Consider the following 16,648-nt stretch of genomic DNA (forward strand, 5'->3'; position numbering starts at 1 on the left):
CTTTACCCAAAATTCTATTGCAGAGACTTTTCATCATGGGCAATTCCCAAATTGTTAAAATCTATCTATCTATGGTTACGGATCCTATATCGTGCCTGGGTATGCTGCTGACTATTTTGAGGCCAAACAGATTGCAAATATTATGTATTTGCCCTGCATCTCACTAACTGGTAAGGGATCACATAAACTAAACTCAGTGGCACAACAGCCTTAGTGGGCCATGGCCTGCATTGTCCTTTTTATGCTTTCTTGACCTTTGGGTCCTGGAGTACATCAGCATATATTCTGGACAAGTGGTCAGCTTATTGCAGGACCCCCAGTGTTTAGTCCCCAAGTGAACTTGGTACTAATTTTATTTACTCATAATAAATGATGTATGAAATAAATAATGGATGAAAGGCTGAGTCAATCTTTCCCAGCCCGGGGATCGACCCGCTGACCTGTGGTGCAGCTGCACGATGCGCTACCCACTTTGCCACTGGGCGCTCAAGGGATTACATACATCTGTATTAATTTTTGAAATCTTCTCTCTGATAATTCATACAAGTTTTAAAGGGGTCTTTACGTTTGTTTTAGGTTTCTTAACTTCCTTTATGTGCTGATACTTTCTCTTTAATTCTATAAACAGACATAATTTCTTGTTCAGTTCCACTGTTCAAGTCCTGTAATTGCTGTGTCGAGAATACCAACTAGCTTGTCAATTGAAATTTTTTCGGTTTCAATAACCACTCTGTCATTTTCTTCACTATCGGAAGCGGTACATCGTAACATTGTGTAATATCTTGTTATTTAATAAATAAGTATATTTATTGTTGAAGTGGCAATGCCATATTTGCATTATGTAACCATTGCTCAGCAACGTGAGAAATTGTTTTAAAGATTAGAATTCTGAAGTTTTTACCAGCTAGAGTAGTATGAAAGTTTTGCCACTAAATAATTTCTTCAAATTATCTATCTCCGTGAACTAGAAATAAAATTTATGTTCTAATAAGAAGATTTTTGTTTTGTCAATTACTGCAAAATACATTACAATTATTTTGCTTTGTAGATCTTTTGGTAGCTGCAGAATCGTAAATTCTTTTTGACATAATCGAAAGTTCAGGCTTACTTTTATAAAATTGCTCTAACAGTCTGCAAAAAATAATAAGCCAGATCCAATTAGAAGATTAAGAAACAACACAATCTGCAACATTAACTGAAATAGATAATTTTAGGTTAGCTTATAACATCAGTTATACATTAAGCGTGCATGCGTAAACGTATTATGTGCACGTGTAAAGGTATTATGCACCTGCGTAAACGCTACCCATGCGCAGAAAGTTTGTAGCTTTGAGGTCCGGATTATAGATCACTCCGGATTATGGATGTCCAGATTAAAGACTTTGCACTGTATTTTAATTTAATTTTTATGTATCTGATATAATTTATATGCATATAGTAGATGAAATATGTCCAGATAATAATTCTTAACATTTGGCACCACTATTGTAATTAGTTTTTGAAGTCATTATGCTATTATGTTACTTCAATACAGAATAATCATTTTGTTTTTTTGATTCTGAGTGGATATTTTTGTTCCTCAGTAATTTTATCTCTCTGTTTGCATCCTTTTTCCTTGTGAGTAGTTTACTTTTGACATTTTTGTAATACTGGGAATTTTTTTTGTCATATTAAAGTTTACATTTTAATTTTGTCAACTATGGCTTCTTCTAATTTCTGTTTTTATTATACTTAACTTAAAATTTGTAATACTCTTAGCTTATTGTCTGGTGGAAAGAATGGAGCTTTATATATTCATGATCTTTTGAATTCTACTGGAAGAGCATCTTATGTGTCAAAAGCTGTGTGCAAAATTCCCTAGTAAGTATTATAGTACTTTGTGTGTTAATGTTCATAAGCATCATGTTATTTTCAAATTTTTACATATATGCAGTATTATTATATACTTAATATTTCTTTGAAACAAATCTGATAAAAAGTCATACCAAAAAAACTAGTAGAACAAGCACTTTTTTATAATGCTGCAGTGGACATTTTTATCATGTAACATATCGATAGAATAAATTATGTGGCTATCATTAGTCAATTATGCATTGTTTATAGTTGGTCCTGGACAACTGAATAGGTATTCTGCATGGAGTTTTTGGGGTATGTCACTTGCATAATAATAACAGAATTGTTTTCCTTGAGAATTTTCTTAGAAGGCATATCTTCTAAGATTTCAAGTGTTTTGCTATTAATTTACTAACCCATTCCAACCCAAATTTGAAGCACATAAAGGAATCGTTTAACCAGCATCTAAAATACAATTTCTTTCTGATTATCTGCGCTCGAAAATTATTCCTGAGGCAATGCACTGTTTCACCAAATAGGCATACTCTGACGTCAGCTAAATATATTTATAACCCAGGTATGTGCATGCACAGCAGATGATTAATTGGCCCAAATGTCCACCTTCATATCTAATGGTCATTTTCCTGCTTAGTGTTTGATTTTGCACTACTAAGTACATTTTTTGTTTTTCTTATAAGAAATTGTAATGGGACTGTAAAGTTTGTTGGCTGGTTAAAAGGAAGCACTGCATTTCTCCAGAAAAATGGTGGTTTACCTAACAGTAAAAAAATGCAGAAATTTGCATTCCATGGAGTTTTACTTCTTAAATAATCAGATTTTATGGATTGAAATTTGTACATGATGCTAAAATTGTTTGATGCCATGTTTTTTTTTTTTTTTTTTAATTGAAAACAAATCACGATGTACATAGGGAGAACAACAGTCTGCATGATATCAAATTTGTGCAATTCTCTGATTTTTTTTTTTTTTTTAAGCGAAAACAAATTGCTGTGTGTGTCAGAACAACAGTAAAAAAAAAGAAAGAAAATGGCATAAAAATTTCTTCTTTTCTCTTATTTGTCATATTTCTTGCATTTTAAATTTTATCGATTCATTTCTCTTTTATGAATTCTTAGTGTGCCGCCATTTTCAAAATGGCTGTTGCCTTTTGCATATTAGCTGGGCACAAGATTAGTCACCAATGAATTGCTGACTTTTTGGAGCTTCGTACAGATAACCAGAAAGTACCAACAAGTATGTAGAACATCAGCTTTATCAGTTGACTGTTAAGAAAATTAAAAGAACATATATATATATATATTTTTTCTGCACAAAATGCTGCCATAATTATCTGTTGAATTTCTGATATTTTGTTGATAGATTCAATCTAGACTTCAGAATGTATTACTTGAATATGACATAGAAGGTTGCTATCATAAAGTAGTCAAAGAGCTGGATAAGCTGGATGTAGCATGCAAAAATTGATAATTTTTTTATAACTCCAGTTTTGTTCAAAAAGCATAATTTCAAGCTTGTTAACTTACTGTCATTTATAAGTGTGATCAAAAGAATTCTTACTGAAAGTATCTTTTGTTTTCTTGCGTTTGAAAGTAAGTAAATGTATAGGCTTATATGTGAAACATTATTTTAAAAAAACTTTGTGTACAAACTTGCACTCAACATAATATGTATAAAATACATAATAAAAGCTTAAAACATGCCAGATGCCATACATAGGATGAATCTGAATAAGTGGGCAAAACTTTACAGAGTGATAGAAGGCAGCTATACGAACAACATTCATCATAGAATGTATGGTTGGAACGTAAATGGCAAGCCGCTAGATGACATTGTAAATGGTATAAAAAGGGTCAGTCTTTGCACCCAGTGGCATTTTCTACCGTGGATTGTCAAGAGGATGGCTGTTTATATGAACCACGAAATTTCCTGGGCAATGGATTGGTAGCCTGGCACATAGCTTTGCCACTAAGATCACTGGATCTCTCATGTTTGGACTTTTTCCTGTGGGGCCATATGAGAAGACTAATTTACGAGTGTCCCACTGAAAGAAATAGTCATCAGTATGGCCATTGTTGCCGGTGATACTTGGGAAATGCAGGGTGTTTTCACAAATGTGTGTCAGTTCCTATCCCACAAGGCGAAGGGGTGCATTACAGCTGACCTTCCACCTGTCTCTCTCATTTGCATAATTTTCAAAAAGAAGGGGGGGAAAGAAGTTTTTAGTATTCTAAATTATTCCATTTACTTCAGATTTCTAGATAGTTGAATACTGATAATCAGGTTTTTACAGTACTTAATTTAACCATTTTATTTAGCAAAATAGTTGCTTTAAATTTTATTTTTCCACATTTTGAGCAACATTATAATATTACAATGCATACAGAAACTGTGAAAATACACAAAGTATAATTTATGTATTTTTTTCCCTCAGGAATTAGTTTTTGTAGCAAGGCTTAATTTTTAAAATAAAAGCTATTGAAATTCTGTAAAGGATTCCTTCTATTGATCTGAAAATTTAGAAAACTTAAATAAAGTAACATTAATGAAAATAATATATGATGATCAGTCAAAATGGAATAAAAGATTAATATATATAAATTTTAACAAATATGTATATATAATAGAGATAGGAATACAAATAATATATAAAATTAAATTCTTGACAAATAATTAAATGAAGAAAATAGAAGTAAAAATATCTTAAATATTAAAATATATGTGAAACAAATAGAAGGAGATTAAATTATTTATAGTGAGATATGATATGAGGAAAAATGAAAATAAATATTCTAAACAGTATTTCATAATATTATGTTTTAAACAAAAATATATTTGTAAATAAAAAATGTTTGCCATAAAGAACTTAGCACAAATATTAAAGTGACACACTAAAGTTTAAAACAAATGTGTAACTATCAATTAAATATCAAGCTACACATTATCTTCACTGTTGAAATTATAGGTATAAACGTTCTTTAAATTTTTATCCCACAGGAACTTTGATATTATGTCTTCTACTGTGTTTCTGCTAAAATCAGTTTGAATATTGAACCATGTTATAAGTTTTCAAGTGAATGATAAGCAAATCTTTGCACAAACATACAAATTTATCTCTGTGGCTTAGATCAACCACAACAGTTCTTCTTCAACTTAATTTATGTTTCTTACACATTTCTTATATTCTCTTATTTTTAGCAGTGTAACTTAAGCTTCCCCTTTTCTCAGGGAAAGAGCGATGTGTATTCAGCAATCAATAGCAGTCTTAGCAAATGTTAAAAGAAGTATTTTATGAATAATAAAATTTCTTGCTGGTATTGGAATTCAGTTTTGTAATAAAGAAATAGCGAAACTGTTATTGTGTGTATGGCATTCGGCAAAATGTAAGATATTTCTCTTTCAAATTTAATCTGTCTGTTATGTGTTAACAAACTAAGCTATTTAAAAGCAATAGATGCCATTCTTAAGAACTTTATTTTTTTACTTTTTAATCTAATTGATTTAAATAAAAATGCATTCAATTCATGATGTATCTAATTAAAAACATTGACTATTTTATTGAATGATGCTGTATGATTTTCCACTTTTCAAATATGCAGAATATATATATATATATATATAATGTTCCCAAGTTATATATATATATATATATATATATATATATAATGTTCCCAAGTTATATATATATAATGTTCCCAAGTTATATATATATATATATAATGTTCCCTATGTCCAAATGTATATTCACCTGAATAATATAAAATGTTTTAGTATTTCACCTGGGCCACCTCTACTGAAAATCTGTAGTGATAAATCATACTAAATTTTAAAAGAGCCCTTTTTAGTGACCATTAAAATATGAACCATCTTAGATATTTCTTTTTTTGGCACCAGTGGTGCTATTAATCTCCAAACTCATTTTTTGTCCATTTCAATTTTCAAACAGTTGCCACCAAATATTTTTGCAATGCATTATTTAAAAAAATATATATATTGAAGAATCTTTATGTATGTAGGAATATTTCTTGCACTGTGGGAAAATGATGGCAACTAGAGCCGCCGAGTTTTGAATGCACATAGTTCTCCACCCAAATATGGACACCTCAAAGCCTGAATTTTGAATTTGTTTTTCATTTGTTTCATATTTTCTGCAAATTTAATAAAGTTTTATTTGATAATTTCAGAGATTTAAAAGCAAGAAGTGGAAACTATTTAAAATAGAAAAAGTTTTTATCTGTACCATCCTAGACTTGCCACTTGGCAAAGTGTGAGATATTTAACTTTCAATTTGATCCATAGATTCAGCTATTTGAAAGCAATGTAAAGCCACTGCTTCAGATAGAATACTTATTATCTCCACACACTAGCATCTTGCCATTCAGTAAAGTCTAAGATATTTAGCTCTCACATTTAATCTTTCTGTCACTCAGTAGCAAACCAAGTGATTGAATTGCAGTAAGTGCAGTTCTTAAAAATCCATTTTCTACTTTTTAATGTAATTTAAATAAAAATTCACTTAATTCATGTGGTGCTTAATTCGAAATGTTAAATATTTTTATGTAATGACACTAGCTTGACTCATAAAATCATTAGATACTTTTTCTTTTTTATGATAACTTCTTTAGGTGGCTGAGTGTTCAAGTGCCTAGTTTTCAGAGAAACAATATAGTGAATATAAAAACGTGTATAGCAATTGGTCATAATATAACTGATAGATGTTTGTGTTTAACAGATATAAGTGATAAAAATAATTGCTGTTTTATCCATATGGTTTATAAAGATAATGCATCTAATGAAGAATTGTTCCATAGGATTTCATTCGAAGAAAAGATTTGAAGTGTAGATATACAGTATAAAGTCTGAAATCTGGACTCGTTGGGACTTTGGTGATTCCGGATTTGGGATTTTTCCGGATATTAGATCATCAGTTTAAATCTAGTAAGATGGCACGTAGAAATTATAAAATTAAAAACATGAAATCATGATTTATGATCTAAAGGGTATCAAAATTTACTAGAAAAAAGCTGAATATTTATTTGTTTACCTTATTAAACATTTCTTTCAATGTAAGTTGTTTAAGTTGCTTTTTTTTTTTTCGTGCTAATACTTTCTCTTTAATTCTGTGGACAGACATAATCTCTTGTTTAGTTACATTGTTAAAGTCCTGTAACTGCTCTGTCGAGGATTCCGACTAACTTGTCGGTCCAAATTTTCTCGTTTTCAGTAACTTCTCTGTCAATTTCTTCATTATCGGTAGCGGTATTTTCTGGATCTAGAACCATACTACAGATTTCGCCATTTACTAATTGATTGGTAATTGAGAAGCCTTATCATCACAATGAAAAACTTCTTTTATATCATCTTCATTTATTACTGCTTCTCCACATTTCTTTGCAAAATCTGTTAATTGGAAAATTTCACCTTTGTTTTGTGATATCCAAAAACCTTTAAAATTAGCGGCTATCGTCATCAAATTTAGTTATCCTTCACTATACATATTTGGCTATGCATCATGAGTTTGACGACTGACGACAAGTTGTTCCGTTAAATTTTATCTTGCTTCTATTGGTCACCGAGGCAATTAAGCCTGAATTGTATTAGTTATTTATTATAGTTATGTCTATTTCTTGCACATGCTTAAGGCTTATCAGAGTTATGAATAAACACAGTCAAAAGTCGTTAATTCGGACACCCATAATCCGGAATGATCTATAATCCGGACCTCAAAGCTACAAACTTTCTGCGCATGCGTCGCGTCCACGCATGCGCACAGGCGTTTACGAGAGCGCATAAGACCCTTACAGCTGCGAATATGTTTGTGCGCATGTGCGTTTAATGTGTAACGGAGTTATACGCTAAGCTAAAGTTATCTAATTCAGTTAATGTTGCAGATCGCGTTGTTCCTTAATCTTCGAATTGGATCCGGCTTATTATTTTTTGCAGACTGTTAGAGCAATTTTATAAAAGTAAGCTTGAACTTTCGATTATGTCAAATAGAATTTCCGATATATATTTACTACAAAGCGAAAGTATGTTTTGAAATCCGAAATCTGTTTATCAATTTCACGCTGCACTGCGGCAGAGGGGTGGGGGCAGAAACGTCATTATTAGATTATGATAGATTAGAAAGATTATGTCAAATAGAATTTCCGATATATATTTACTAATATGTAATTTGTATCTACAAAGCGAAAGTATGTTTTGAAATCCGAAATCTGTTTATCAATTTCACGGTGCGGATTGGAAGTTGATCTGTCAGCACTATCCTTATCTTCAGAGCAGATGTTTTTATTTTATTTGGTTTATAATTCCGTACTAAGTGTAGTATTTCATCTCCATATACTCCATCTTTGATATGATTTAAATCAAGTTCCTCGTCATTATAATTCGCTTCCGATAGTGAAGAAAGTGACCCAGAGGTTATTGAAAACGAAAACATTTCGATTGACAAATTAGTGGGTATTCTCAACACAGCAATTATAGGACTTGAACAGCAGAACTTTGTAACTAAACAAGAAATTATGTCTGTTTAATAGAAGAAGAGAAAGTATATATAATAAGAGAAAAGTATTATCACATGAAACGAAGCAACTTACATTGAAGGAAATGTTTAATAAAGTAAACAAATAAATATTAAGCTTTTTCTTTTTGTAAATTTTGATACCCTTTAGATCATAATTGTTCTTTATTTCATAAATTACGGTTTCATATTTTTAATTTTGTAATTTCTGCATGCCATCTTACCAGATTTAAACTGATGATCTATAATCCGGAATCGCCGAAGTCCCGACGAGTCCGGATTAACGACTTTTGACTGTACATTCCCAGATGTACTTAAGCCTTATTGAGGGCCGGCACTAGATATCGTACTGCCTGATGCAGTCTCTGTGGGCCCTAAATTCTGCAACTCAGTGCGGCCATAGGAGGCCTGGCGGTGGTTCTGGGTTTATGTGAAGAACAAATCAGTTATTCTTAATTCAAGTAGTTTAAATGTAATCTTTGGGTCTATGAGTATCATCAACAAAATCTGTTTTTAGCACATGGAAAGAAATTTTTGGTAAATTTTTCCTTGTCAACATTTTTAGCGCACTTAGCTTAAATCTGTAATCATCACCAAGCGTAATGTAAACATAAAAAATTACCATACTCCTTTATTATTCAATTACTAACATAAAAAATTGTTTAGGCATCGCTACATGAGTCATTACTCAAGTTGTCATGTTTTGATAAACATGCGGTGATGAAAGGAAAGTATAATAAATAATGATTTTCCCGGTTGGCGTCAGATCAAAGATGTGTTAATGTGGAATGTTTCGGTTTGAGATGTATGCGAAGCAGATACACAGCAATGGAGCCAAATTACTGATGGTACAAATTTATGCTAAAATGATTGTTTCTTCAGTAACAAGGTATTTTATTTAGTGTTGAAGTGAAATTAAGAATCGGGACTCTCCAGATGTTTTATTATGCTCGGAGGGAGGAAGGATCAAAAGCGCATGCCTAAAGCCTACCAGAAAAACCGTGTTGGTGATTTTGAGGTCCGGATTTTAGATCATTCCAGATAATGGGCATCCAGATTTCAGACTTTGTACTGTATTTAACATTTTTTAAAACTTTTCTCATTAGTTTGAAACCGCCATTTTTAAAACTAATTTCAATAACAACATGTAGAGCAGGTGTAATCATAGGCCACACAAATCAATTTATAAATCTATGTCAAAATGATGATGAATTCCCAAGGTTTTTCAGCTACCACTGCACAATTCATCAACAAATGATAGCCTGTGAAAGATTAATAGAAATAATGGACATAGCTTTCAAATGTGCTAACTCTGTTGCCTCATTCCAGGAAGATCTTTCAAATGGCATCTTTTCCAGTTGCAGCTTCATAGATGGCAACCAGAATTATTATTATTTGCTGATATAAAGTAACTAAGCAGAAGTAAATTTCTTCATTGATTTTTTGATTTACTAAGAGATAAAAAAGAAATCCTTTTAGGAGTGCAAAATGAAGAATGTACAAATTTAAACAATAAAATATGATTTAGCATTTCATACAGTTTTGTACACTTCATCGAAATTGATTTAAATATAGAAGTGCAAGGAAAAAACAGTAACTGGAACAATCAGTAGCTTTAATGCGTAGGAAACAAAAAATTATTAAGCTATTAGAAGATATTCAACAAAGCAGTTTGAATCACATTTCAAATATGTCTCATAATTGTAACATTGAAAAATATGTTGGAGAAGTTAAAAATGTGACTGAAGCCTTTGGGGTCAGATTTCATGGTTTTAAAAAAGTTATTACGCAGCATCTTTTTTTTTTTTCCTTTCAAAAAGGATTTAAATATAAAAAATGTTGTTGAAAAATTTCTAACACACACAGTACTGAAAAAGAGGCTCTAAAAAATTAAATTAGAATCCTACAATTTGATCTAACTTTACAAATTAGAAAGCTTGAAGATTTTTGAAAATATGCTGGTTGAGAAGTATATCCCAGTAAAACCAAATGTAGTGAATATATCTACTCTTATGTATTTAGTATGATAAGTATGTAGATCCTATTCAATGCTTTTTTCATATTTTATGTCCATAAAGACTAAACATTATTATGTAGTTACTGTTTCCTATATTAAAGATTCATTATCACTACTTGGAAACACAACAAATTAAGAACATTTGGTTTTCAGACATGCAGATGCAGACTTTTGAAGTTAATAAAATAAAATGAATTAATGAAGTTAATAAAATAAAAAATATTAATGAAGTTAATAAAATAAAAATATGTATTTTTTCTGTCTCTACTTAATAAATATTACCTATAAAATATGTTGGTTTAATACCCCCTTCCATTGTTACTTATTAGACACAAGTATGAATGTGTTAAATGTCAAGATTTTGTTAAATAGGTAGTGATACATTTTAAAGGGGAAAAAGTAAATCATTGTTGAAAAGTTTTCCGTCCCTGCTGTAAAGATAAAATACTGCATGTAATTAATTGAATGAAATATAGGTATTTTTAAAATGTTATTAATTTTTATATGTGTTTATGATGATGTGCTGTTATACAGTAGCTATAAAGATATTTATATATTTAATTTTTTTTTTAGCCATTCAACAAATGCTCACAAGTTTAGTGTTGATACTGTGCAGTGGTATCCATTTGATACTGGTGTATTTACTTCTAGTGGTATGGATTGTGATCTAAAGATCTGGGATACTAATTCTTTAAGACCTGTGGAAGTTTTTCACTTAGCTCATAAAGTTATCAATCATCATATGTCCAGTATTTCTACTCAGCATACTCTTATTGCAGGTGAAGTATATAAACTCATTTTTATATATTTTAAGTCCATGGATATCTTTATTTTTTAAATGTTACAGACACTGGGAAGCTCCTGTGATGAAAAAAGATTTTCTTTTGTAATTAGTGTTAACAGTGTTTCAAGTGTTAATGTAAGTACTAGACAGTGTCTGTTTCTTGGTTTGCAATCTTAAGACACTTCCTTTTGTTCATTTTTGATGTTTCAGAGTCAACTATTGTGATTTTTGTTTTTGAATCATGGGCTTATGAAGCTTGTATTAAAAATACTTGAAAGATGAGAGAAAAATTTTATAATTCTAAAAGAAGTGGAATTAATATTTGATACTTCGTAATTTTTTCATTTCAGTTTTATCTCTAAAAATTACAATCTTAAGGTTTTTGATCTATTCTATTTAAAATGCTTAAATATTAGTGAATATTTCATGCAGACGTAAAATATTTGAGACTGCTATTCAGTTAATAATATATATAAGTATTTTTAATATTAGCGTAATTTTCCAGATTTAAATCGTACTCAGTTCTTAAATCCAAAGCCAATCATTATTCATTAAAATAGTTTTCCTGTTTTTAAACCTTTTTGCAGCTTATGTTCAAAATAATGCAGGTTATTGTATTTGTGCAGTTTTTTTCCTTTTGTAATTTTTTTGTAACTTAAACTTTTGATGAGATGAAATTTTTGTGACATTTTCATTTTGTTTTGGTTATTCTCTTATTTAAATAATTTAATTTGTAAAAAAATTACCGTGGCCTTAAGATTTATAGAGCATGATTATTAAGCGTATTAAAAAAAAGGTAGAAATATCTTTTAAGAATAAATTATATATAAGTAAGAAACAGCTAAATAAAAAATAAAGAAATAGGGAATACCTTTAAAATATTTTGTGATGTAGAAGTATCAAAATAAAAAAAAGGGGGAGAAAAGAGAAAAATGCATTATGCCCCCCAATGATTTTTATTCATTTTGCAATTGGCTAAAAACATTTAACTCGTGGGAATGGTTTTATATTTTTCTAGTGTATAAAATGTAAATATGATAATACATATTTTACTTACTAGAAAAAATTAATTGATTAAAAGGTATTCAGTAAAATTGTGGTATTTGTAAAAAAGATATTAGAATTTTACCACAATAAAATTTCTCTCTACTAATTTACACATCAAAAAACGTCTTTAAATTCATATTTACACTTTTTCCTGCTTGAACCAGATAGTGTTTTCATTTTTCTTTGTAAATGGTATTTTAAATTTTTTTAAGAAAAATTTCAATCGGTTGTGAAGACCACACTTACAGCAATTTGAAGTGTGGACATTTTATTGCAGGTTACATTTTCATCGATATCTTTCTACATCATCAGCAATTTGAAGTGATAAAGAAATTAACAATTAAAAAAAATTAACTATTCATAGCGTAATAAATAACTGCAGTTGGCTCAAGGAGAATGCAGATATTAAGCAGTTCCTCCTTAGCATGTGAGAAATAGTATCAGTTGCCAAAATCATTTACAGAAGAAATTCTGAATCACAGTTCACCTATTACTCAATCTCACGGCTGAATAATAATTAAGTAACAATAACCTCTAAGCTCTTGAAGTCATATTTATACTGTGTAACATGAGCACAGGTCTGGTGTAGCATGGACTTCAGAAAATTTTGGCTGCCAGGGGTCGTAAAGAGGGCATTTGCTATCTCACATTCAACGAGAGCTATTTTTACACTTCAAATGTTGCAAATGTCAGAAATGAAAGATTGAAAGATCAACTATTCCGTGTAAGAAGCAACACTTTATTAAAAAAAGTTGCTGAGTATACAAAGCAAATAAAGAAATAAATGCAGTAAAAAAGATTTAAATATTAAAAAAAAAACTTGCAACATTGCACCTTTTTCAAGGCCTGCACTTTCAAGCCTGTGTAACCTCCAAGAATGGGACAGCTAATTTCATTACTACAGTACTTCATTACTACGGTACTAATCCAGATGTCCATTATCCGGAATGATCTATAATCTGAACCTCAAAGCCACAAACTTTTTTTTTTGTATGCTTTACGCATGCACATTTAATGTATAATGGACAGTTTAGTGAAAGATAATATATCCATATTATTCTTCCCTCCAAACTGTATGTCTGTCATTCAGCCTATGGATATGGGAACAATGCGCGCGCTGAAATGCAAATATAAAGTAGCATTTTTAAAATCTATGTTAAATTTCTTGAACAATGGCAATGAACAAATGGAATCCTTCCTTGAATTTATTCTCCATAAACTTAATATCATGTCTTATCTTTATTCTCTTGGTCATTGTGTTGATCCTTAACCTGATGTACTGATATACACTGCACAAAAAAAGGGGGACAATTCTGTATCCCCTATTCTACTGGGCCAATTGACGAAATTCAAATTGCCTTTTCATGTCTCGAAAGTGCGACTTAGGATATATTGTAGGGTTTATATTTATTTTAACTAACATTTATTTTAAGTTTAAACTATCTTTCCTGTCAGGCCTTACTTTCCCCTGGAACTGCCAATGCCAGAATATGTAAATTTGAGAAGAACGCGCAAGCATTCAAATTATCAGCGGAAGTATTCTGATTTAAGTAGGAAGGAAACAAGTTCGGTGAGATATTCTTACTTAGCGAGCGCGGAGGTAGTTAGCGAGAATTGAAGAACCCCGCGTTGCGGCCTATGTGCTTGGCGGGAAGTAGTGGTAATCGTTCCAGTGAGCTTCAAGTCTGCTGAATTAGCAGCGGTATTGTAAAACGCGGTGAGTTAGTTATTTTAGAGAGCCTCGTAGTTAGAATCTTGTCTTTACTTTCTTTTCAGGTTATTATTTTCATTTGACTGCCAAGTTGGCACAGTCTGTAAGCGTCAAGAGGACGCAATTGTAATTTATTACGTTGAATAAAAAGGGACTTAAACCCTTCACAAGGCTCTATCTTTTATACAAGTTTTCACAGTCACCTCTTGGTTGCGTGCAAGTTGGAGGCGCGCAACGTTATATTGGCGCCCAAACACTTATCGAACTGAAATGGCCGAAAACTGGATGGAAGCCGCTGGACAACACCAAGAAATGACAACTAAGTTAGAAGGATTTGGATACCTGGTCCAGACTTTGAGAGCATCAATCAAGCCAAACGTCCATTTCGACGGAAAAAATTCGGTGGCGGTATTTTTAGAAGGTCTAGAAAACCACTTTCAGCTCTACCCTGTGCCTGAAAGACAAAAAGTTGCCATCGCCACATCAGCACTAAGAGGACAGGCCGCGCTATGGTGGAAAAACATAGGAAAATTTCTACTAGGTGAATTTGGAAGCCCGACGTATACATTTGAAAATTTCAAAAAATCGTTAGTAAAGGCCTTACCCATAGTGAAAGATCGCGCACGGCTGGAAGCCGAACTATATAGTTTCTATCAACGGGATACAGCAGAATTGACGGACTTTATTTTACGAAAAATCAAGCTAACGGATATGCTGTATGGGAAAAAACCCGATGCGGAGATAATTGAAATAATATTACCAAGATTGTTACCCGCTGTCCAAGACTACTTTGAAATTAGAAACCCAAGAACATTGCAGGAACTCTTCGAATTGGCGGTGAAGTTTCAAAATCGCAGAATCGCGGAAAGAGCGAGAGGGGAAACATATTCTCAAAGTACCCGAAGGAAGGAGGAAACCAGAAATGGAAATCGCTCGTATGGGGGAAAGAACTATCAAGCTAACGCATCGAAACTCGAAGGTCAAGGCCCAAAAAGAAAATTTGAAAATAAACATCCGCGTACCCAGAAGACACAGATTGAAAGGAAAGCTTTAAACGACTAGAGGGGCCTGTGAAAGGGAGGGTCCAGACCCCGGAAGTTTTAAAAAAACCTCAAATAGACATTTAAACACGGTCATCGTAAAAAACTCACAGCTACCAATTATACAAGTCCTGGTTGGCGATGTACCGCCAAGAAACTTTCGTCTTTCCTTGGACTATGTTCTTACTATCGATCTTTCATAAAAGATTTCGCTAATATTGTTGAACCACTCTTAGTAATCAAAAGAAAAAAGAGTAAATTTACGTGGACAGCGGAAGCTAACACAGCTTTTGAAAGATTAAAAGAAGCGCTTATTAATGCCCCTGTTTTAAAATTCCCTGAGGGGGACGAAAACCTGGAAATTGCGGCAGATGCGTCAGACTATGCGGTGGGCGCGGTTCTTATGCAAAATAACCATCCGCTGGCATTTTTTTAGTAAAACGTTGAATCAGACACAAAGGAATTATACAGCTACAGAAAGAGAAACATTAGCCGTATTAATGGCTGTACACAAATTTCGAGTTTATTTCGGCAAGTCGCCAGTAACAGTCTTTTCGGATCATGCGGCTGTTGGTAGACTTTACTTGGGAAAAAACCTCGCCCAGGTTAATAAGATGGGCTTTAAAACTCCAAGAATATAATATCACAATAAAATATAAACCGGGTAAGGAAAACAATGTAGCTGACGCACTTTCTCGTATAAAACTGGACGATGAAGGAAATGAACTTAAATGCGCTGTGTTGACTTCAAAAATTTTAGATTCTAGAGGTACGGTTATTACTGAACTGAAAGCTGATCCTGAATTTGGAAATATCTATGCTTATTTGAAAGACCCCGAAAGCTTTGAGCATACAGATATCGATGCGATAAGAAATAGAGCAAAAAACTATGAAATAATAGATAATTTATTATTCTATACGAAAACAACAAACGAAAATCTTGAGTATAAGCCAGTCATCCCAGCCTCGCTTCGATTAAGCATTTTGAAGGAGTTGCACGAAGAAAAAACAGCGGGCCACCTCGGGGTCAGAAAGACTATAAAAAGGGTACGCGAGGCGGTATATTTCCCGCAATTATACAAAATAGTAACGGCGTATGTCAGGTCCTGCAATCAATGTCAGTTAATAAATGATATTAATTACAGCCCGGCCGGGTATGTAAATAGCATTCGCGCTACATTTCCGAATGAAATTTTAGGCGTAGATCTCCTTGGTCCCTTCCCCCAGAGCGAGTTAAATAAAAATCGTTTTCTTTTAGTAATAGTGGATCATTTTTCAAAATGGATAGAAATTGTTCCACCTAAACGCGCGTCAGCCAAAACAGTCGCAGATGCATTCTTACACAGATACATTTTAAAATACGGTGCACCGATAAAAGTCATTAGCGATAACGGAAAACAATTCATTAGTCAAATATTTGAAAACATATGCAATGGACTTGGCATACGCCATATCAAAATGGTTCCGTATAGACCACAGGCTAACATAGCAGAAAGAGTTAATAAAAACATTGTAAAAATAATTCGCAGTTACGTTAGCACACATCACAAGCGCTGGGATGGCTACATAAATGAATGAGCTTATGCTTTAAGAACGGCACATCATGATACTACGGGAAAAACTCCAGCAGAATTATTTTTAGGCAGAAAATTAATTACGCCTTTAGATAAATTATTCT

General features: G+C 32.2%; 1 protein-coding gene across 2 annotated transcripts in view; it reads left to right on the forward strand.

Annotated features, from left to right (window-relative positions):
- Positions 1–16,648, forward strand: part of LOC118191337 (DNA excision repair protein ERCC-8-like) — a 53,140-nt gene that overhangs the window by 5,431 nt on the left and 31,061 nt on the right. For both annotated transcript variants that reach the window (XM_085812589.1, XM_085812588.1), the window contains exons 3-4: positions 1,759–1,860; positions 10,962–11,167. In XM_085812589.1, the coding sequence (XP_085668715.1) occupies positions 1,759–1,860; positions 10,962–11,167 (308 nt within the window). The remainder of the gene's footprint in view (positions 1–1,758; positions 1,861–10,961; positions 11,168–16,648) is intronic.

This window comes from Stegodyphus dumicola, chromosome 3 (assembly GCF_044657685.1).
Source record: "Stegodyphus dumicola isolate Sdum_Otavi_A_Nest chromosome 3, ASM4465768v1".
NCBI lineage: Eukaryota > Metazoa > Arthropoda > Arachnida > Araneae > Eresidae > Stegodyphus > Stegodyphus dumicola.